The sequence below is a fragment of the Capricornis sumatraensis genome, chromosome 15 (genome assembly GCF_032405125.1).
Source record: "Capricornis sumatraensis isolate serow.1 chromosome 15, serow.2, whole genome shotgun sequence".
Classification (NCBI taxonomy): domain Eukaryota; kingdom Metazoa; phylum Chordata; class Mammalia; order Artiodactyla; family Bovidae; genus Capricornis; species Capricornis sumatraensis.
This window is the reverse complement of record NC_091083.1, coordinates 4,289,867-4,308,998: the sequence shown is the minus strand read 5'-3', so window position 1 is coordinate 4,308,998 and position 19,132 is coordinate 4,289,867. Positions and strand designations below refer to the sequence as shown.

Below are 19,132 nucleotides of genomic sequence, written 5' to 3'. Positions count from 1 at the left end.
TCTTTATGACCCCACGGACTATAGCTTGCCAGGCTCCACTGTCTTGTGGATTTTCCAGCAAGAGTACTGGAGTGGGTTCCATTTCCTTATCCAGGGTATCTTCCCAACCCAGGGACTGAATCAGGTCTCCTGCACTGCAAGCAGACTCTTTACCATCTGAGACACCAATGAAGCCCCTTACATATATAAGGGACACTGAAAAGAATAATAGAATTTCTGTGTATGCTATTTCTTTTTAAAAAACAAAATATTTTCCACTGAGTTTATAGGATTGATCTGTAAAAGATAGCTGATTTTTGGTAACATTTATTTCAAGGACTTCATCCAAATTTACAATGGTTTGTAAAACTGGGTCCTATATTTTGAGAATAAGGACTGATTCCACATAGAATTGAGCAACTACAATTAACACCTAGTTCAGGTATGATCTCTTGACTTCCTACTTTTGCATTCCAGTCCCCTATGATGAAAAGGACATCATTTCTTTGGTGTTAGTTCTAGAAGGTCTTATAAGTCTTCAAAGAACCATTCAACTTCAGCTTCTTCGGCATTAGTAGTTGGGGCATAGACTTGGATTACTGTGATATTGAATGGTTTGCCTTGGAAACAAACAGAGATCATTCTGTCATTTTTGAGATTGCACCCAAATACTGCATTTAGGACTTTTTGTTAACTATGATGGCTACTCCATTTCTTCTAAGGGATTCTTGCCCACCGTAGTAGATATAATGGCCATCTGAATTAAATTCACCCATTTCAGTCCATTTTAGTCCACTGATTCCTAAAATGTTGATGTTCACTCTTGCCACTCCTGTTTGACCACTTTTAATTTACCTTGACCCATGAATCTAACATTCCAGGTTCCTATGCAATACTGCTCTTTACAGCGTCGGACTTTATTTCCATTACCAGTCACATCCACAACTGGGTGTTGTTTTCACTTCAGCCCTTCTCTTCATTCTTTCTGGAGTTATTTCTCCACCCTTCTCCAATAGCATATTGGCACTTGCTGACTTGGGGAATTCATCTTTCAGGTCCTATCTTTTTGCCTTTTCACACTGTTTATGGGGTTCTCAAGACAAGAATACTGAAGTGGTTTTCCATTGCCTTCTCCAGTGGACCACGTTTTGTCAGAAATCTCCACCATGACCCGTCTGTCTTGGGTGGCCCTACACAGCATGATTCAGAGTTTCACTGAGTTAGACAAGGCTGTGGTACATTTGATCAGTTTGGCTAGTTCTCTGTGATTGTGGTTTTCAGTCTGTCTGCCCTGTAATGAATAAAGATGAGGCTTATGGAAGCTTCCTAATGAGAGAAACTAACTGTGGGGAAAACTGGGTGTTGTTCTGATGGGTGGGACCATACTCAGTAAATCCAAATTTCTTTGATGGGTGGGGCTGTGTTTCCTCCCTGTTTGTTGGCCTAAGGCCAAATAACCCAGATAACCACAATGGTATGATCACTTACCTAATGCCAAACATCCTGGAGTCTGAAGTCAAGTGGGCCTTAGGAAACATCACTAGGAACAAAGCTAGTGGAGGTGATGGAATTCCCGTGGAGCTCTTTGAAATCCTAAAAGATAATGCTGTGAAAGTGTTGCACTCAATATATCAGCAAGTTAAATACCACACAATTGCACTCATCAAGAAAAGTTAAAATTTTATATAACCTCTCGCTGCTTCTGCCTCTATAACTCATCCTGCTCCTTGCAAAACCTGGATCACATAAGTCTCAGAAAATGGGGACTCACAGTACCAGGAACTAGAGCTTATTTCACTCACCCTTGTCCTGCTCTTTGCAATCACCCAGCCCCTGCAGACCCACAAGCCTGCTTAATTATGCCTGTTCGTGTGTAAAAACTGTATAACTCCTTTGTTTGGGGCTCAGAGCTTGGAGTGTGAACTCCTCTGGGCCTGCCGGCATAATAAACCTGAGATCTCTAACTCTCCGAGTGTGGTGCTTGGTTTCTCATAGTACTGGTTTCTGCAGCAATCTCACATGATAGCAAAGTAATTCTCAAAATTCTCCAAGTGAGGCTTCAAAAGTCTGTAAACCATAAACTTCCAGATGTTCAAGATGGATTTAGAGAAAGCAGAGGAACTAGAGATTAAATTGCCAACATCCATTGGATCATCGAAAATGCAAGAGAGTTCCAGAAAGACATCTACTTCTCCTTTATTGACTACGCCAAAGACTTTGACCATGTGGATCACAATAAAGTGCAGAAAATTCTTCAAAAGATGGGAATACCAGACAGCCTTACCTGCCTCCTGAAAAATCTGTATACAAGTCAAGAAGCAACAGTTAGAACCAGACATGGAACAGTGGACTGGTTCCAAATTGAGAAAGAAGTACATCAAGGCTGTATTGTTGCTGTAAGATTAGTGCAGAGAGAAAAAGAGTGAGTCGGGCAGTCAGGCAAGAAAAGGAAATTTATTAGAGGGAAAAGAGTGGGTGACTGGCTCTTAAGGAGAACCAGCATTCTCCGTTTCTGACAGAGTCCTTCTTATACCCCACCAATGAAAATTCTTTGAAGGAATGGTCACATAGCTGGAGGTCTGGAATCTGGCGCTCTCGCAGCTTTGAGAAGTTAGGCACCAGTGCGATAACATGATGCCATTTGGGTAATTTGGTCAGTCTCACAGAACACTGTGATTTATTCTTTGTTTGCGAGGTTGACATAATGACCTATTTTATCAATGAGACCCCATGTGGGTCCTATCAGTCACCCTGCTTATTTAACTTATATGCAGAGTACATCATGAGAACCACTGGGCAGGATGAAGCACAAGCTGGAATCAAGATTTCTGGGAGAAATATCAATAACCTCAGATATGCAGATGACACCACCCTATGGCAGAAAGTGAAGAGGAACTGAAGAGCATCTTGATGAAAAGTGAAAGAGGAGAGTGAAAAAGCTGGCTTAAAAATCAACATTCAAAAAATGAAGATAGTGGCATCCAGTCCCATCACTTCATGGCAAATAGATGGGGAAACAACAGAAACAGTGACAGACTTTATTTCTTGGGCTCCAAAATCACTGCAGATGGTAACTGCAGCCATGAAATTAGAAGATGCTTGCTCCTTGGAAGAAAAGCTATGACCAACATAGACAGCATATTAAAAAAACAGACATTACTTTACCAACAAAGGTCCATCTAGTCAAAGCTTTGGTTTTTCCACTAGTCATGTATGGATGTGAGAGTTGGACTATAAATAAAGCTAAGCACTGAAGAATGGATGCTGTTGAAGAAGATTCTTGAGAGTCCTAAGGAGATCAAACCAGTCCATCCTAAATTATATCAGTCCTGAATATTCATTGGAAGGACTAATGTTGAAGCTGAAGCTCCAGTACTTTGGGCACCTAATGTGAAGAATTCACTCATTGGAAAAGATTCTGAGGCTGGGAAAGATTGAAGGCAGGAGAAGGGGATGACAGGGAATGATATGGTTGGATGGCATCACTGATTCGATGGACATGAGTTTGAGCAAGCTCCAGGAATTGGTGATGGACAGGGAAGCCTGGCATGCTGCAGTCCATTGGGTTGCAAAGAGTCAGACACAATTGAATAACTCAGCTGAACTGAACTAGAGTATGATTGTCTCTGCAGGCAAAATTCACCTTTCTTTTTCTTACCTGTAAGTACAGATTGGATACTGATCTCATGTTCCTTGCAGTACTCTTAGTCTTATTGTTGTCTTTAAGCCTAGGACAGAAATTACTGTTTTCATAATAAGTGGACCACACTATGCTTTACATATGTAATAAATTCTTTTAAACCAAACTTTGTAAAAGCACTGCTGCTGCTGCTGCTAAGTCGCTTCAGTCGTGTCCGACTCTGTGTGACCCCATAGACGGCAGCCCACCAGGCTCCGCCGTCCCTGGGATTCTCCAGGCAAGAACACTGGAGTGGGTTGCCATTTCCTTCTCCACTGCATGAAAGTGAAAAGTGAAAGTGAAGTTGCACAGTCATGTCTGACTCTTAGCGACCCCATGGACTGCAGCCTACCAGGCTCCTCTGTCCATGGGATTTTCCAGGCAAGAGTACTGGAGTGGTTTGCCATTGCCTTCTCCATGTAAAAGCACGCCCGGACTCTAATTGTAATTGTCATACATTCTTGGGTGTGGTAATCTCAAGGTACAGATGCATCAAACGTCTATCTGGAAAGAGATCTGCAAATAATTTAAGGTTACTCTCATTTTAGATCTGACAAATGTGTAGCCAAGAGGAGCTCGAGGTCCATTTTATTGCAACTGGCACTATTCCTATAAACTGATTCATTTTATCTGTTAGCATCCATGCTTTAAACAATTTGTAAAAATTAAAACTGCATGGTCTGGTTTCATTATTTACTATTAGGCAGTGCTACTTCATTATACACATGCAAAGAGTACTTAAAATTTCCTCTCCTTTTCAGTAAGGGATGCCCAACGCATCCCTTCTTTTTTCATTACAGTAAAACAGTTTACTTGCAGTCCACTGTTGCTATTTTTGCTATCATTGAATAGAGGATGCATATTTTAATTACTGGCCACTTTTCTCTTTAGAAAGAAACCACATGCGCCAACCTGTTACTTGTGGTTACTTGGCACTAGCCTGTCAGGCTCTGATTATGCAACATTGGGTCACAGCTTATCTTCAACACTGCCGTCTGGAAGGAAGGACGGCCGTTGCCGAGGCAACCGACGCCCCGGGCAACGGAGAGTCTAGGCGGAAGGGGCGTGGCCTCGGTGGCCCGGCCTGTAAGAGGCGGGCCGCCGCCGGCGCAGCGGGCCGGGCAGGCCTTTTGGCGCACCACCTGGGAAGGCCGGGTCGGCGGGCCTGCCGCGCCCTTCTCCGTAGCCCCGGGAAGAGCCCGGCTCCTCGTCCCGGTATGGCGGGAGGGCGCCGCGGCCCGCTGTTCGCGGCGCTCCTGGCCGCTTGGGTCGTGGCGGTGGCAGAGGCGGAGGCCGACCGGGAGCAGGCCGCGCGGCCGCCGGAGCAGAGCCTAGTGCGGCCCATGACAGCTTCCAACTGGACGCTGGTGATGGAGGGCGAGTGGATGCTGAAATTGTGAGTGTACCTGCCCGACTCCGCCGCACGGTCCTTGCAGGCGCCGCTCCCAAGCCAGCACTGCCCATGGTCTCGACCTGGGCTCAGACCCGCGCGGCCAGGGACTTGCCTGGCCTGGCTGAGCCCAACCTCCCTGCCGCGCAGGCCTGTCTGGCCTGCCCCATGAGGGCCCCTGGGTGCAGGGCGTCACCCTGCCTGGCTTCTCCGCTGCTTTGGGAGGAAGTGCTTTATGGCCGCGGTGGGTAAACGGTTTACCCAGGGGATGAAGGGGAACAGAAATCCTAAGGGATTGGATTTAGGTCCTACCTGAATTGTCTAGTGGTTTTCCCTGCTTTCTTCAATTTAAGTATGAATTTGGCACTAAGGAGTTCATGATCTGAGCCACAGTCAGCTCCCAGTCTTGTTTTTGCTGATTGTATAGAGCTTCTCTATCTTTGGCTGCAGAGAATATAAGCAATCTGATTTCTGTATTGACCATCTGGTGATGTCCATGTGTAGAGTCTTCTCTTGTGTTGTTGGGAAGAAGGTGTTTGCTGTGACCAGTGCATTCTTGGCAGAACTCTATTAGACTTTGCTCTGCTTCATTCTGTACTCCAAGGCTAAATTTGCCTGTTACTCCATGTATTTCTTGACTTCCTACTTTTGTATTTTCCAGTCCTCTATAATGAAAAGGGCATCTTTTTTGGGTGTTAGTTCTAGAAGGCCTTGTAAGTCTTCGTAGAACCGTTTGACTTTAGCTTCTTCAGCTTGTCAGGGCATAGTCTTGGATTACTGTGATATTGAATGGTTTGCCTTGGAAATGAACAGAGATCATTCTGTTTATTTTTGAGATTGCATCCAAGTACTGCCTTTTGGACTCTTGTTGACTATGAGGGCTACTCCAGTTCTTCTAGGGATTCTTGCCCACAGTACCTGAAGAACTATGGATGGAGGTTTGTGACATTATACAGGAAGCACTGATCAAGCCCATCCCCAAGAAAAAGAGATGCAAAATAGGTGTCTGAGGAGGCCTTACAAATAGATGTGAAGAGAAGTGAAAGACAAAGGAGAAAAAATAAACCCCTTTAAGAACGCAGAGTTCCAAAGGATAGCAAGGAGAGATAAGAAAGCCTTCCTCAATGATCAGTGCAAAGAAAGAGGAAAACAATAGAAAGGAAATGACTAGAGATCTCTTCAAGAAAATTAGAGATACCAAGGGAACATTTCATACACAGATGGTCACAATAAAGGACAGACAAGGTGTGGAGCTAACAGAAGCAGAAAATATTAAAAAGAGGTGGCAAAAATACACAGAAGAACTATACAAAAAGGATGTTCATGGCCCAGATAACCACAATGGTGTGATCACTCACTTAGAACCAGACATCCTGGAATGCGAAGTCAAGAGGGTCTTAAGCATCACTAAGAACAAAGCTTGTGGAGGTGATGGAATTCCAGTTGAGCTATTTCAAGTCCTAAAAGATGACGTTGTTAAAGTGCTACACTCAATATGCCAGCAAACTTGGAAAACTAAGCAGTGGCCACTGGACTGGAAAAGTCCAATGGCATTTAGGATTCCAACCCCAAAGAAAGACAGTGCCAAAGAATGTTCAAACTACCACACAGTTGCACTCATCTCACATGCTAGCAAAGTAATGCTCAAAATTCTCCAAGCCAGGCTTCAACAGTACGTGAACCATGAACTTCCAGATGTTCAAGCTAGATTTAGAAAAGACAGAGGAAGCAGAGATCAACATCTGTTGGTTCATCAAAGCAAGAGAGTTCCAGAAATATATCTGCCGCTGCTGCTAAGTTGCTTCAGTCGTGTCCGACTCTGTGTGATCCCATAGACGGCAGCCCACCAGGCTCCGCCGTCCCTGGGATTCTCCAGGCAAGAACACTGGAGTGGGTTGCCATTTCCTTCTCCATTGCATGAAAGTGAAAAGTGAATGTGAAGTCACTCAGTCGTGCCCGACTCTAGCGACCCCATGGACTGCAGCCTACCAGGCTCCTCCGTCCATGGGATTTTCTAGGCAAAAGTACTGGAGTGGGGTGCCAATGCCTTTTCTGAGAAATATATCTACTTTTTCTTTATTGACTATGCCAAAGCCTTTGACTATGAGGATTACAACAAACTGGAAAATTCTTCAAGAGATGGGAATACCAGACCACTTGACCTGCCTACTGAGAAATCTGTATGCAGGTCAAGATGCAACAGATAGAGCTGGACATGGAGAATGTTTGGGCTCTGATTCAGGATGACACTTGTAAGCTATATGGACACTTGAGATCTTTTTAGAAGTTCTCTTTCCATCAAGTTCACTTCAGAATAGGTCAATACAAAGTGAGGCTATAAAGGAAAGAGGATTTAAACCATTATGTATATCCAAATTCAAGAATCTATGTGCTCATCCTGAAGAAAATTTGGCTCTTTGTGATATTCCTTTGACAAAATTCAACACTTTAAAAAATAAAATTTAACTTCAGTACTATTATAGACCTACTATAAATTTCTAGGAATTTTTTCAAACATCCAATAAGTTATCACTTTGTTTAGATGAACTGGTCATAATAAATGGAGATTGCTAAGTATCCACTGGTGATATATTTAATATCTCTAAAGAAGAAAATTAGGAGGCTTTCTGATAATGTTGGGATGGCGAAAAAGTTTGTTCAGAATGGCCCAACCCAGTATTAAAATTTTAACATTACTTTGAATGACAGTTTGTTCATTTGTTTATATGCTACCTCTCCTCTGGGAATTTTTTCTTTTCTGTCCCAATTCATACCAAGCTCCTATAACACAATTCCTGGTTAGATTAGTGTCAATAATTTATTTTTAAGAACTTAGCATTTATTTTTCTCCAAGACCCAAAAACCCCCTATTGTAAAATTTAATTGGTTGTGTTTTCTTTGTCTTTCAAACATTCAATTTTTTCTATCCTTGCAGTTGAATTTTCAGTTTTTAAAAAAGCACTTCTCTGTTAAAGAAAAATATCAACTAAAACTATATTTGTTGTAATTTACCATTTCTGTTCTGAAACCTTTTTTAAAACCTAAAAAATTCTCCCATTAATTTTTTTTTTTTTTTACTTTACAATATTGTATTGGTTTTGCCATACATCAACATGAATCTGCCATGGGTGTACATGTGTTCCCCATCCTGAACCCCCCTTCCACCTCCCTCCCTATACCATTCCTCTGCACTGGTCATCCCAGTGCATCAGCGCTGAGCATCCTGCATCATGCATCGAACCTAGTCTGGTGATTCGTTTCACACCCAAATCATCCCACCCTTGCCCTCTCCCACAGAATCCAACAGACTGTTCTATACATCTGTGTCTCTTTTGCTGTCTTGCATACAGGAGTATCATTACCATCTTTCTAAATTCCGTATATATGTGTTAGTATACTGTATTGGTGTTACAGATGGCTAACAATGCATGAAAAGATACTCAACATCACTCATTATCAGAGAAATGCAAATCAAAACCACAGTGAGGTACCATTTCACGCCAGTCAGAATGGCTGCAATCCAAAAGTCTATAAGCAATAAATGCTGGAGAGGGTGTAGAGGAAATGGAACCCTCTTACACTGTTGGTGGGAATGCAAACTAGTACAGCTACTATGGAGAACACTGTGGAGATTCCTTAAAAAACTGGAAATAGAACTGCCATACGACCAAGCAATCCCACTGCTGGGCATACACACCGAGGAAACCAGGATTGAAGGAGACATATATACCCCAGTGTTCATCGCAGCACTGTTTATAATAGGCAGGACATGGAAGCAACCTAGATGTCCATCAGCAGATGAATGGATAAGAAAGCTGTGGTACATACACACAATGGAGTACTACTCAGCCATTAAAAAGAATACATCTGAATCAGTTCTAATGAGGTGGATGAAACTGGAGCCTATTATAGAGTAAAGTAAGCCAGGAAGAAAAACACCAATATAGTATACTAACATTTTCTTTAATGCTGTGGACTTTTTGTACATTTAGTTTTTCTGTTTGTATTTAATTTTATGTATTCTTTTTTAACATTTCACTCCTGTTTCTGCTGTGTCTCTATGACTGGCTTGCTGTGCTCTCTTTCTCTTAACCTCTTTTGAAGAGTTTGTTCTTTCTTGGGTTAGGGAAGATTATCTAATCTTGAAATGGCCTTCTAATGTTTTCTTATCTCTATTCCCATTGTTTCATAATATTGTCCATCATTTGCCTTGTTCAGTTCAGTTCAGTCGCTCAGTCGTGTCCAACTCTTTGCAACCCAATGAATCACAGCACACAAGGCCTCCCTGTCCATCACCAACTCCCGGAGTTAACTCAAACTCATTTCCATCAAGCCCGTGATGCCATGCAGCCATCTCATCCTCTGTCGTCCCCTTCTCCTCCTGCCCCCAATCCCTCCCAACATCAGGGTCTTTTCCACTGAGTCAACTCTTTGCATGAGGTGGCCAAAGTATTGGAGTTTCAGCTTTAGCATCAGTCCTTCCAATGAACACCCAGGACTGATCTCCTTTAGGATGGACTGGTTGGATCTCCTTGCAGTCCAGGGGACTCTCAAGAGTCTTCTCTAACACCACAGCTCAAAAGAATCAATTCTTCGGTGCTCAGCTTTCTTCACAGTCCAACTCTCACATCCATACATGACCACTGGAAAAACCATAGCCTTGACTAGAAGGACCTTTGTTGGCAAAGTAATATCTCTGCTTTTTAATATGCTATCTAGGTTGGTCATAACTTGCCTTCCAAGGAGTAAGTGTCTTAATTTCGGGGCTGCAGTCACCATCTGCAGTGATTTTGGAGCCCAAAAAATAAAGTGTGACACTGTTTCCACTGTTTCAGCATCTATTTCCCATGAAATGACGGGAGCAGATGCCATGTTCTTAGTTTTCTGAATGTTGAGCTTTGAGCCAACTCTTTCACTCTCCACTTTCACTTTAATCAAGAGGCTCTTCAGTTCTTCTTCACTTTCCGCTGTAAGGGTGGTGTCATCTGCATATCTGAAGTTATTGATATTTCTCCTGGCAGTTTTGATTCCAGCTTGTGCTTCTTCCGGCCCTGCATTTCTTGATGTACTCTGCATATAAGTTAAATAAGCAGGGTAACAATATACAGCCTTGACGTACTCCTTTTCCTGTTTGGAACCAGTCTGTTGTTCCATGTCCAGTTGTAACTGTTGCTTCCTGACCTGCATATAGGTTTCTCAAGAGTCAGGTCAGGTGGTCTGGTATTCCCATCTCTTTCAGAATTTTCCACAGTTTATTGTGATCCACACAGTCAAAGGCTTTGGCATAGTCAATAAAGCAGAAATAGATGTTTTTCTGGAACTCTCTTGCTTTTTCAATGAGCCAGCGGATGTTGGCAGTTTTATCTCTGGTTCGTCTGCCTTTTCTAAAACCAGCTTGAACATCTGGAAGTTCACGGTTCACGTATTGCTGAAGCCTGGCTTGGAGAATTTTGAGCGTTACTTTACTAGCGTGTGAGAAGAGTGCAATTGTGTGGTAGTTTGAGCATTCTTTGGCATTGCCTTTCTTTGGGATTGAAATGAAAACTGGCCTTTTCCAGTCCTGTGGCCACTGCTGAGTTTTCCAAATTTGCTAGAATATTGAGTGCAGCACTTTACAACCTCATCTTTCAGGATTTGAAATAGCTCAACTGGAATGCCATCACCTCCACTAGCTTTGTTTGTAGTGATGATTTCTAAGGCCCACTTGACTTTGCATTCCAGGATGTCTGGCTCTAGGTGAGAAATCACACCATCGTGATTATCTGGGTTGTGAAGATCTTTTTTGTACAGTTCTTTTGTGTATTCTTGCCACCTCTTCTTAATATCTTCTGCTTCTGTTAGGTCCATACCATTTCTGTCCTTTATTGAGCCCATCTTTGCATGAAATGTTCCCTTGGTATCTCTAATTTTCTTGAAGAGATCTCTAGTCTTTCCCATTCTGTTGTTTTCCTCTATTTCTTTGCATTGATCACTGAGGAAGGCTTTCTTATCTCTTCTTGCTATTCTCTGGAACTCTGCATTCAGATGCTTATATCTTTTCTTTTCTCCTTTGCTTTTCACTTCTTTTCTTTTCACAGCTATTTGTAAGGCCTCCTCAGTGAGCCATTTTGCTTTTTTTGCATTTCTTTTCCATGAGGATGGTCGTGATCACTGTCTCCTGTACAATGTCACGAACCTCCGTCCATAGTTCATCAGGCACTCTATCAGCTCTAGTCCCTTCAATCTATTTCTCACTTCCACTGTATAATCCTAAGGAATTTGATTTAGGTCATACCTGAATGGTTTAGTGGTTTTCCCTACTTTCTTCAATTTAGGTCTGAATTTGGCAATCAGGAGTTCTTGATCTGAGCCACAGTCAGCTACTGGTCTTGTTTTTGCTGACTGTATAGAGCTTCTCCATTGTAGGGAACTAGGTATAAGGAAGATTGAGAAGTGCTTGCAAATGAGACTCTCAACCAGGGCTGAACATTCTTGCAAACGAGATGTTCTGCCCAGTGTAGGGAACTAGGTATAAGGAAGGTTGAGAAGTGCTTGCAAACGAGACTCTCAACCAGGGCTGAACATTCTTGCAAACGAGATGTTCAGCTAAGAATCCTGTTTGTTCCCGTGGGAAAAGAACATTTCTTGCACACAAGGATGTTTCTCTGATTCCTCAAAAGGAACAGACCCAGGGACAAAACGGATTTTAAGTTAATAAGGAAGTTCCCCAAAACAAAGTCTTAGCTGCAGTAAAGAAGTCAAGATAAAGGTTATCTCGCCCTGCGCCTGCGCACTGTATAGTCTCTGAATCATAGTGTTTGGCAACTTGCCCTGTAGGTTGTTGTGCAAGGGATATAAAATAAAGCAGCTGTAAGAAGCAAGTGTTAAAATATAAAGATTCAAACCACTCTGCAGTGTTGGTGTTTCATTCCGTCGCCAGTACTCCATCTTTGGCTGCAAAGAATATAATCAGTCTGATTTCAGTGTTGACCATCTGGTGATGTCCATGTGTAGAGTCTTCTCTCATGTTGTTGGAAAATGGTGTTTGCTATGAGCAGTGTGTTCTCTTGTAAACACTTGCTTCGTCCCCATCATATAAGTGCTTGAAAATACTACTTTTGTTTTTTTGAAGTACGAAAGTATGCAATATAATAGAATTTTGTATACTCTTCTGGTGGCTTTTTTCCCCAAAGACATCAATAGACATCCGTAAAGCTTAATTTTGACCCATTTACTTTAAACGGATATCCAGAGGAGAAATGAGTCTTTTTGTTAGATTAATTTGTGTTCATGTTTCAGAATGGAAACTAGTGAGTCTGGTGATGGAGGAAACCCTCATTTGTTTCCCTAGGATCACTTGGATTTACCGTTGTTTCTCCAGTATCCTTCTTATACTTGGTCAGAACATCGTTGCCTTAACTTACCCATGTTAGATAGTTATAATTTCTTGCAGTTTCATCAATTGTCATGATTTGTTGATTGAATGTATAAGAGACAGTCATTAGATGCTTGTTATGTGTCAGATTTAAAGTTGGGGACTTTGGAATGAATTACATTTCTCAGTTTCAGGTGACTGTCAGTCTACTGTGTGTGAAGGAGATAAGTAGCATAGGTAGCACTTCAGCAAATATTTAATGGGTGCTTCCTTTCTGTTGAGTGTTCCTCAGCAATTCTCTCCAGGTACTATTGACATTTTGGCTTGCACAGCTGTTTGATATGTGAGGATGGCTCACATACTGCAAAACCTTTGGTACCCCTGGTATCCCATGATATCCTGGCAGTCATGTGACATCAACAAAGTTTTAGTCCATCTGCTATACACACTTCTAAGTGCTTCTGGTTAGTAACCACTGCCCTGAGTACTGTTACAGATAAACATGCAAAAGAGAAGCTTATAGGCTAACATAGAAGTATCAGCATTTGATTTCAGATTGTTTCCACATCATGTCTGTTGTCATGATTGTCATTTCAATCACAGTAAACAGTTACATTGTTCACATCACATGTTCAGAATGCCCTGTCTCAGAATTGGAACATTACAGCAATCTGGTGCAGTATCATTATTCTCATTCTCATTAACCAAGGAATTAAAACTGGGAAGGTTGAAGCTGTAATCCATATCTTTGATAGGTGGTGGGTCTGGCCAGGACTAGAATGTGCGCCTGAGCTTTGCAATCCCCGGTACAAGCAGAGGAGAGTAGCTATGCCGTGGGGAAACCTGGAGGAAGGCACAGAGCCTGGCTGACTTGTGCTTAGGCTCTCAGTACCTGACCCATGTAAAGGGAAGCCTTTTCCCTAAAGGATTCAGAGGCCCACCTATGGATTTACCATCTCTCTAAATTCTGCAAATGAAGAGCATTGCTTTGAGCTCATTTCTGACACCTCACCATTCAGACAGGTTCCTGCCTTCCCTGTACCCCAACCAATAGGAAACTTCTTTCTCACTGTGCCTTGTTTGTATCTATTGTGGCCTTGTTTCACAATTCATAAATTAATTTATATGTTTTTGTACTTGATTTTTGTCTTATTCCTCCTGTAGATGATAAGCTTTTAAGTAGAGGAACAGAGTTTTTCTTTTTCCTGTTTATCTACAAAACCTTAATAACTGTCATATTCTAGGTGTTCAGTAAATGCTTTTGACTCTGTGAATGAACAAATAATATACTTTAATCTTTAATCAAGAGCTAGTGTATCACTGAAGAAACAGTGGTTTCCTGGTATCCTTGATACTCACTATCATCTTTCCTTTGTTCATTGATATAATACATATTTGTTGTGACCTGGAATGTGCCAGGCTCTGTTCTAGGTTACAAGCAAGGCACCAGTTGTTGCCTTTGTGGAGTATTAATTCTAGTTAAATTATTAAATTTCTCTAGCAGGTGTCATGGTTTTCACAGAGCTCTCAATTTTTATTTTTTCTCTACATTTTATGATAGCATGTCTTAGAAATGATCTTCTAAGAAAGAGAATTGAGCATAATACTTTCAACTCTTGGGTAATAAGAGTTTATCCAGATTTTCCAGAAAGAAGAATAGCACTTGTAGTTAAGGCATTATTTGTTGACATTGTGATTTGGTTTTATATAGTAAGTCATAGAAAGATGAACCTAGTATACCGATGTTGTCTTCATTGTTACAGATTCTTCTGAGTATGTTGGTCAAAGTAAGTTCTAAGTGAAAGTTAACTGTATCTGTCATGGTTCATCTCATGTATGCAAGGATAAGATACGAGAATGTACTTTGAAACACTGGTAAAGTTTAAGTCAAGACAAAAAAATTGACCATTATTGGGGAATAAAAATTATTTTTCATGAAATTTTATTTCTAGAAAATATATTTAATTCTTTCTAGTATGCTTAATGAAATCTCATACAAAATTCAGTGAGTTCATGCAGTCAGAGACTTAGGGGCCTTCAGCCACCTTACATGTAGCAGATGTACACGTGTGATTTGTACGTGAATACCAGTATAGAGACAAAAGCTTGCTATTGAATTCTGTTTCCCAGTAATGGTTAAAAACACTAGACTAACACCTAAGTTCATGGATTTAGCAATATTTTGCTTTCTGGAAAATAGAATACTTCAAATGTCTTTATGAAGTGTACTAATTTTACATGCCACTGTCACCTTCAAAAAGTTTAAAAATACTCTTTTACAGTTTCCATGACTATAAAGGTGCTAATTCCTCTTGGAAATTTTTAAATCAAAGGATTAAGTTACATGTAAAAGACAAAATTAGAGCAGGTCAACTCTATTATAGTTCTTAGAAGACTGCCACTATGAGCTGTTTTTTAATATAAATGTGTTCAGTCCATTGTAACTAGTCTTATTCATGTGTATGTAGTTAAACAAATTACATTTATCTATGCATAATGAGGGAGAGGAAGGGAGGGTGGGAACGAGGAAGAGACATAGAAGAGGGGAGGGGAGAAGAGGGAGAGGGAGAGAAAAGAGAAACATCATTAGGATCATGTGCTTTTCCTTCTTTTTATTCATCTGGGCCCTGGAGGTATTTTACTTATACTTCAGTTCAGTCACTTGGGACTTCCCTGGTGGCTCAGGTGGTAAAGCGTCTGTCTACAATGAGGGAAGACTGAGTTCGAGCCCTGGGTTGGGAAGATCCCCTGGAGAAGGAAATGGCAATCCAATCCAGGACTATTGCCTGGAAAATCCCATGGACAGAGGAGCCTGGTAGGCTACAGTCCATGGGGACGCAAAGAGTCAGACACAACTGAGCAACTTCACTCACTCACTCAATCACTTAGTCGTGTCCAGCTCTTTGCGACTCCATGGACTGCAGCACGCCAGGCTTCCCTGTCCATCACCTACTCCCAGAGCTTGCTCAAACTCAAGTCCATGGAGTTGGTGATGCCATCAAACCATCTCATCCTCTTGTCATCCCCTTCTCCTCCTGCTTTCAATCTTTCCCAGCATCAGAGTCTTTTCCAATGAGTCAGCTCTTCACAGCAGGTGGCCAAAGTAATGGAGTTTTACCTTCAGCATCAGTCCTGCTAATGAATATTCAGGACTGATTTCCTTTAGGATTGACTGGTTGGATCTCCTTGCAGTCCTAGGGAGTCTCAAGAGTCTTCTCCAACACCGCAGTTCAAAAACATCAATTCTTCGGTGCTCAGCTTTCTTTATGGCCCAACTATCACATTCATACATGACTACTGGAACAACCATAGCTTTGACTAGATGCATCTTTGTTGGCAAAGTAATGTCTCTGCTTTTTAATATGCTGTCTAGGTTCGTCATAGCTTTTCTTCCAAGGAGCAAGCCTCTTAATTTCATGGCTGCAGTCACCATCTTCAGTGATTTTAGAGCCCAAGAAAATAAAATCTTATAGAATCTTGTAGTAGATTCTAAACTCAGCATTCAGAAAGCTAAGATAATAGCATTGAACCTCATCACTCCACGGCAAATAGAAGAGGGAAAAGAGGAAACAATGACAGATTTTACTTTCTTGGGCTCTAAAATCACTACAAATGGTGACTGCAGCCATGAAATTAAAAGTCTCTTGGCTATGACAAACCTAGACAGCAGCTTAAAAAGCAGAGACATCACTTTGCCAACAAACGTCTGTATAATCAAAGCTATGGTTTTTCCAGTAGTCATGTATGAATTTGAGAGTTGGACCATCAAGAAGGCCGAGCACCAAAGAATTGGTGCTTTGAAATTGCACTAGAGGAGACTCTTGTGAGCCCCTTCGACTGCAAGGACATGAAAACAGTCAATTCTAAAGGAAATCAGTCCTGAGTATTCATTGGAAGGACTGATGCTGAAGTTGAAGCTCCAATACTTTGGCCACTTGATGTGAAGAACTGACTCATTGGAAAAGACCCTAATGCTGGGGAAGACTGAGGGCATGAGGAGAAGGGGATGACAGAGGATGAAATGGTTGGATGGCATCATGGACTCAGTGGACATGAGTTTGAGCAAGCTCTGGGAGATAGTGAAGGACAGGGAAGCTTGGCGTACTGTAGACCGCACTGTGGTCTTTGGGGTGGCAAAGAGATGGACACGACTTAGCAACTGAACAATGAACAACAGATTCTAAATGGGATCATTTAGATACAAAACAATATTAGTAACTTTAAAAGTTGCAACAACAGTAGACCAATTCCCTCATCTAAGATTCAGGGATGGTTTATCTCCATTAGCAAAGAACACACTAGGTTAATGGATGACCTTGGGAAATTCCAACACAATAAACTGACTAAATCTAAGAAATAGTAGCATTAAAGTGCCACAAACCACTGGGTAGCAGCTACAAAGAAAATGGAGTATCTAAAATTATCTCAATGGTATTTGTATATTTGAGGGTCAGTTTCACCCAAATCCTGATTTATATAATAATTTATCTGGAGATTAGGCACTAGGATTTCATTAGATGATGAAATTTGTTTCATTTAATGATTACTGATATAGCAAAGGTGTCCATGAGTTGTATGCAAAAACAGATCTAGGGAAACAAAGCAAAAAAAAAATCTAGCATTCATTAAATTGTACTTCAGAATTTCATATATATATATATATATATATATATATATATATAATGTGTATATATTTAAATGCATATGCTTAGTTGCTCAATCGTGTCCAACTCTGTGACCCTATGGACTGTAGCCTGCCAGACTCCTCTGTAATGGAGTTTCTCAAGCAAGAGTAGTGGACTGGGTAGTCATTCTCTTCTCCAAGGGATCTTCCCAACCCAGGAATCAAACTTGGGTCACCTGCATTGCAGGCAGATTCTTTACTGTCTGAGCCACCAGGTATGTCTTATTCCTGTTGTCTGTGTGTCTGTCTCTCTGTTGGATCTTATTTTTCTTGAACACTTTTATCACAGGAATACCTCCATCTGGGTTCTTGCTCTGTGTGGTCTTAGTGACCTTCAACAAGTCTCTCTGAATCTGTCTTGTGGCCTTACAGTAGTGAGGTTGTAAGGTTCAGTGAGTTCAGTCATTCATTCGTGTCTGACTCTTTGCGACCTCATGGACTGCAGCATGCCAGGCTTCAGAGTCCATCAACAGCTCCCGGAGCTTGCTCAAACTCATGTACATCGAGTTGGTGATGCCATCTAACCATTTTATCCTCTGTCATCCCCTTCTCCTCCTGCTTTCAAACTTTACCAGGATCAGGGTCTTTTCCAGTGAGTCAGGCCTTCACATCAGGTGGCCAAAGTATTGGAGTTTCAGCTTCAACATCAGTCCCTCCAATGAACACCTAGGACTGATTTCCTTTAGGATGGACTGGTTGGATCTCCTTGTAGTCCAAGGGACTCTCAAGAGTCTTCTCCAACACCACAGTTGAAAAACATCAGTTCTTCAGCCCTCAGCCACCTCTATAGTCCAACTCTCACATCCCTACATGACTACTGGAAAAACCATAGCTTTGACTAGACAGACCTTTGTTGGCAAAGTAACGTCTCTGCTTTTTAATATGCTGTCTAGGGTGGTCATAGTTTTTCTTCCATGGAGTAAGCATCTCTTAATTTCATGTCTGCAGCCACTACAGTGATTTTGGAGCCCCGCAAAATAAAGTCTGTCTCTGTTTCCCTTGTTTCCCCATCCACTTGCCATGAAGTGATGAGACCAGATGACATGATCTTAGTTTTTTGAATGTTGAGTTTTCAGCCAGCTTTTTCCCTCATCTCTTTCACTTTTATCAAGAGGCTCTTTATTTCTTTGCTTTCTGTCATAAGGGTGGTACCATCTGTGTATCTGAAGTTATTGATATTTCTTCTGGCAATCTTAATTCCAGCTTGTGCTTCATCCAGCCTGGCAGTTCTCATGATGTACTCTGTATATCAGTTAAACAAGCAGGGTAACAATATACAGCCTTAACGTACTCCTTTCCCTATTTGGAACCAGTCTGTTGTTCCATGTCTGGTTCTAACTGTTGCTTCTTGACCTCCATACAGATCTCTCAGGAGACAGGTCAGGTGGTGTGGTATTCCCATCCCTTTCAGAATTTTCCATAGTTTGTTGTGATCTACACAGCCAAAGGCTTTGGTGTAATTAATAAAGCAGAAGTAGATGTTTTTCTGGAACTCTCTTGCTTTTTCGATGATCTAGCGGATGTTGGCAATTTAATTTCTGGTCCCTCTGCATTTTCTAAATCCAGCTTGAACATCTGGAAGTTCACGGTTCATGTACTGTTGAAGCCTAGCTTGGAGAATTTTGAGCATTACTTTACTAGCGTGTGAGATGAGTGCAATTGTGTGGTAGTTTAAGCATTCTTTGGCATTGACTTTCTTTGGGATTGGAATGAAAACTGACCTTTTCCAGTCCTGTGGCCACTGCTGAGTTTTCCAAATTTGCTGGCATATTGAGTGCAGCACTTTCACCACATTATTTTTCAGGATTTGAAATAGCTCAACTGGAATTCTGTCACCTCCACTAACTTTGTTCGTAGTGATGCTTCCTAAATCCCAGTTGACTTCACATTCTAGGATGTTTGGCTCTAGGTGAGTGATCACAACATCATGGTTATCTGGGTCATGAAGATCTTTTTTGTACAGTTCTTCTGTGTATTCTTGCCACCTCTTCTTAATATCTTCTATTTTTGTTAGGTCCATACCATTTCTGTCCTTTATTGTGCCCA

General features: G+C 41.5%; 1 protein-coding gene across 1 annotated transcript in view; it reads left to right on the top strand.

Annotated features, from left to right (window-relative positions):
• Positions 1-4,875: 4,875 nt before the first annotated feature.
• The window catches only part of TMX4 (thioredoxin related transmembrane protein 4), a 70,289-nt gene continuing 56,032 nt past the window's right edge, over positions 4,876-19,132 (top strand). Inside the window, exon 1 of the mRNA XM_068986719.1 lies at positions 4,876-5,054. Within this exon, the coding sequence (XP_068842820.1) occupies positions 4,876-5,054 (179 nt within the window). The remainder of the gene's footprint in view (positions 5,055-19,132) is intronic.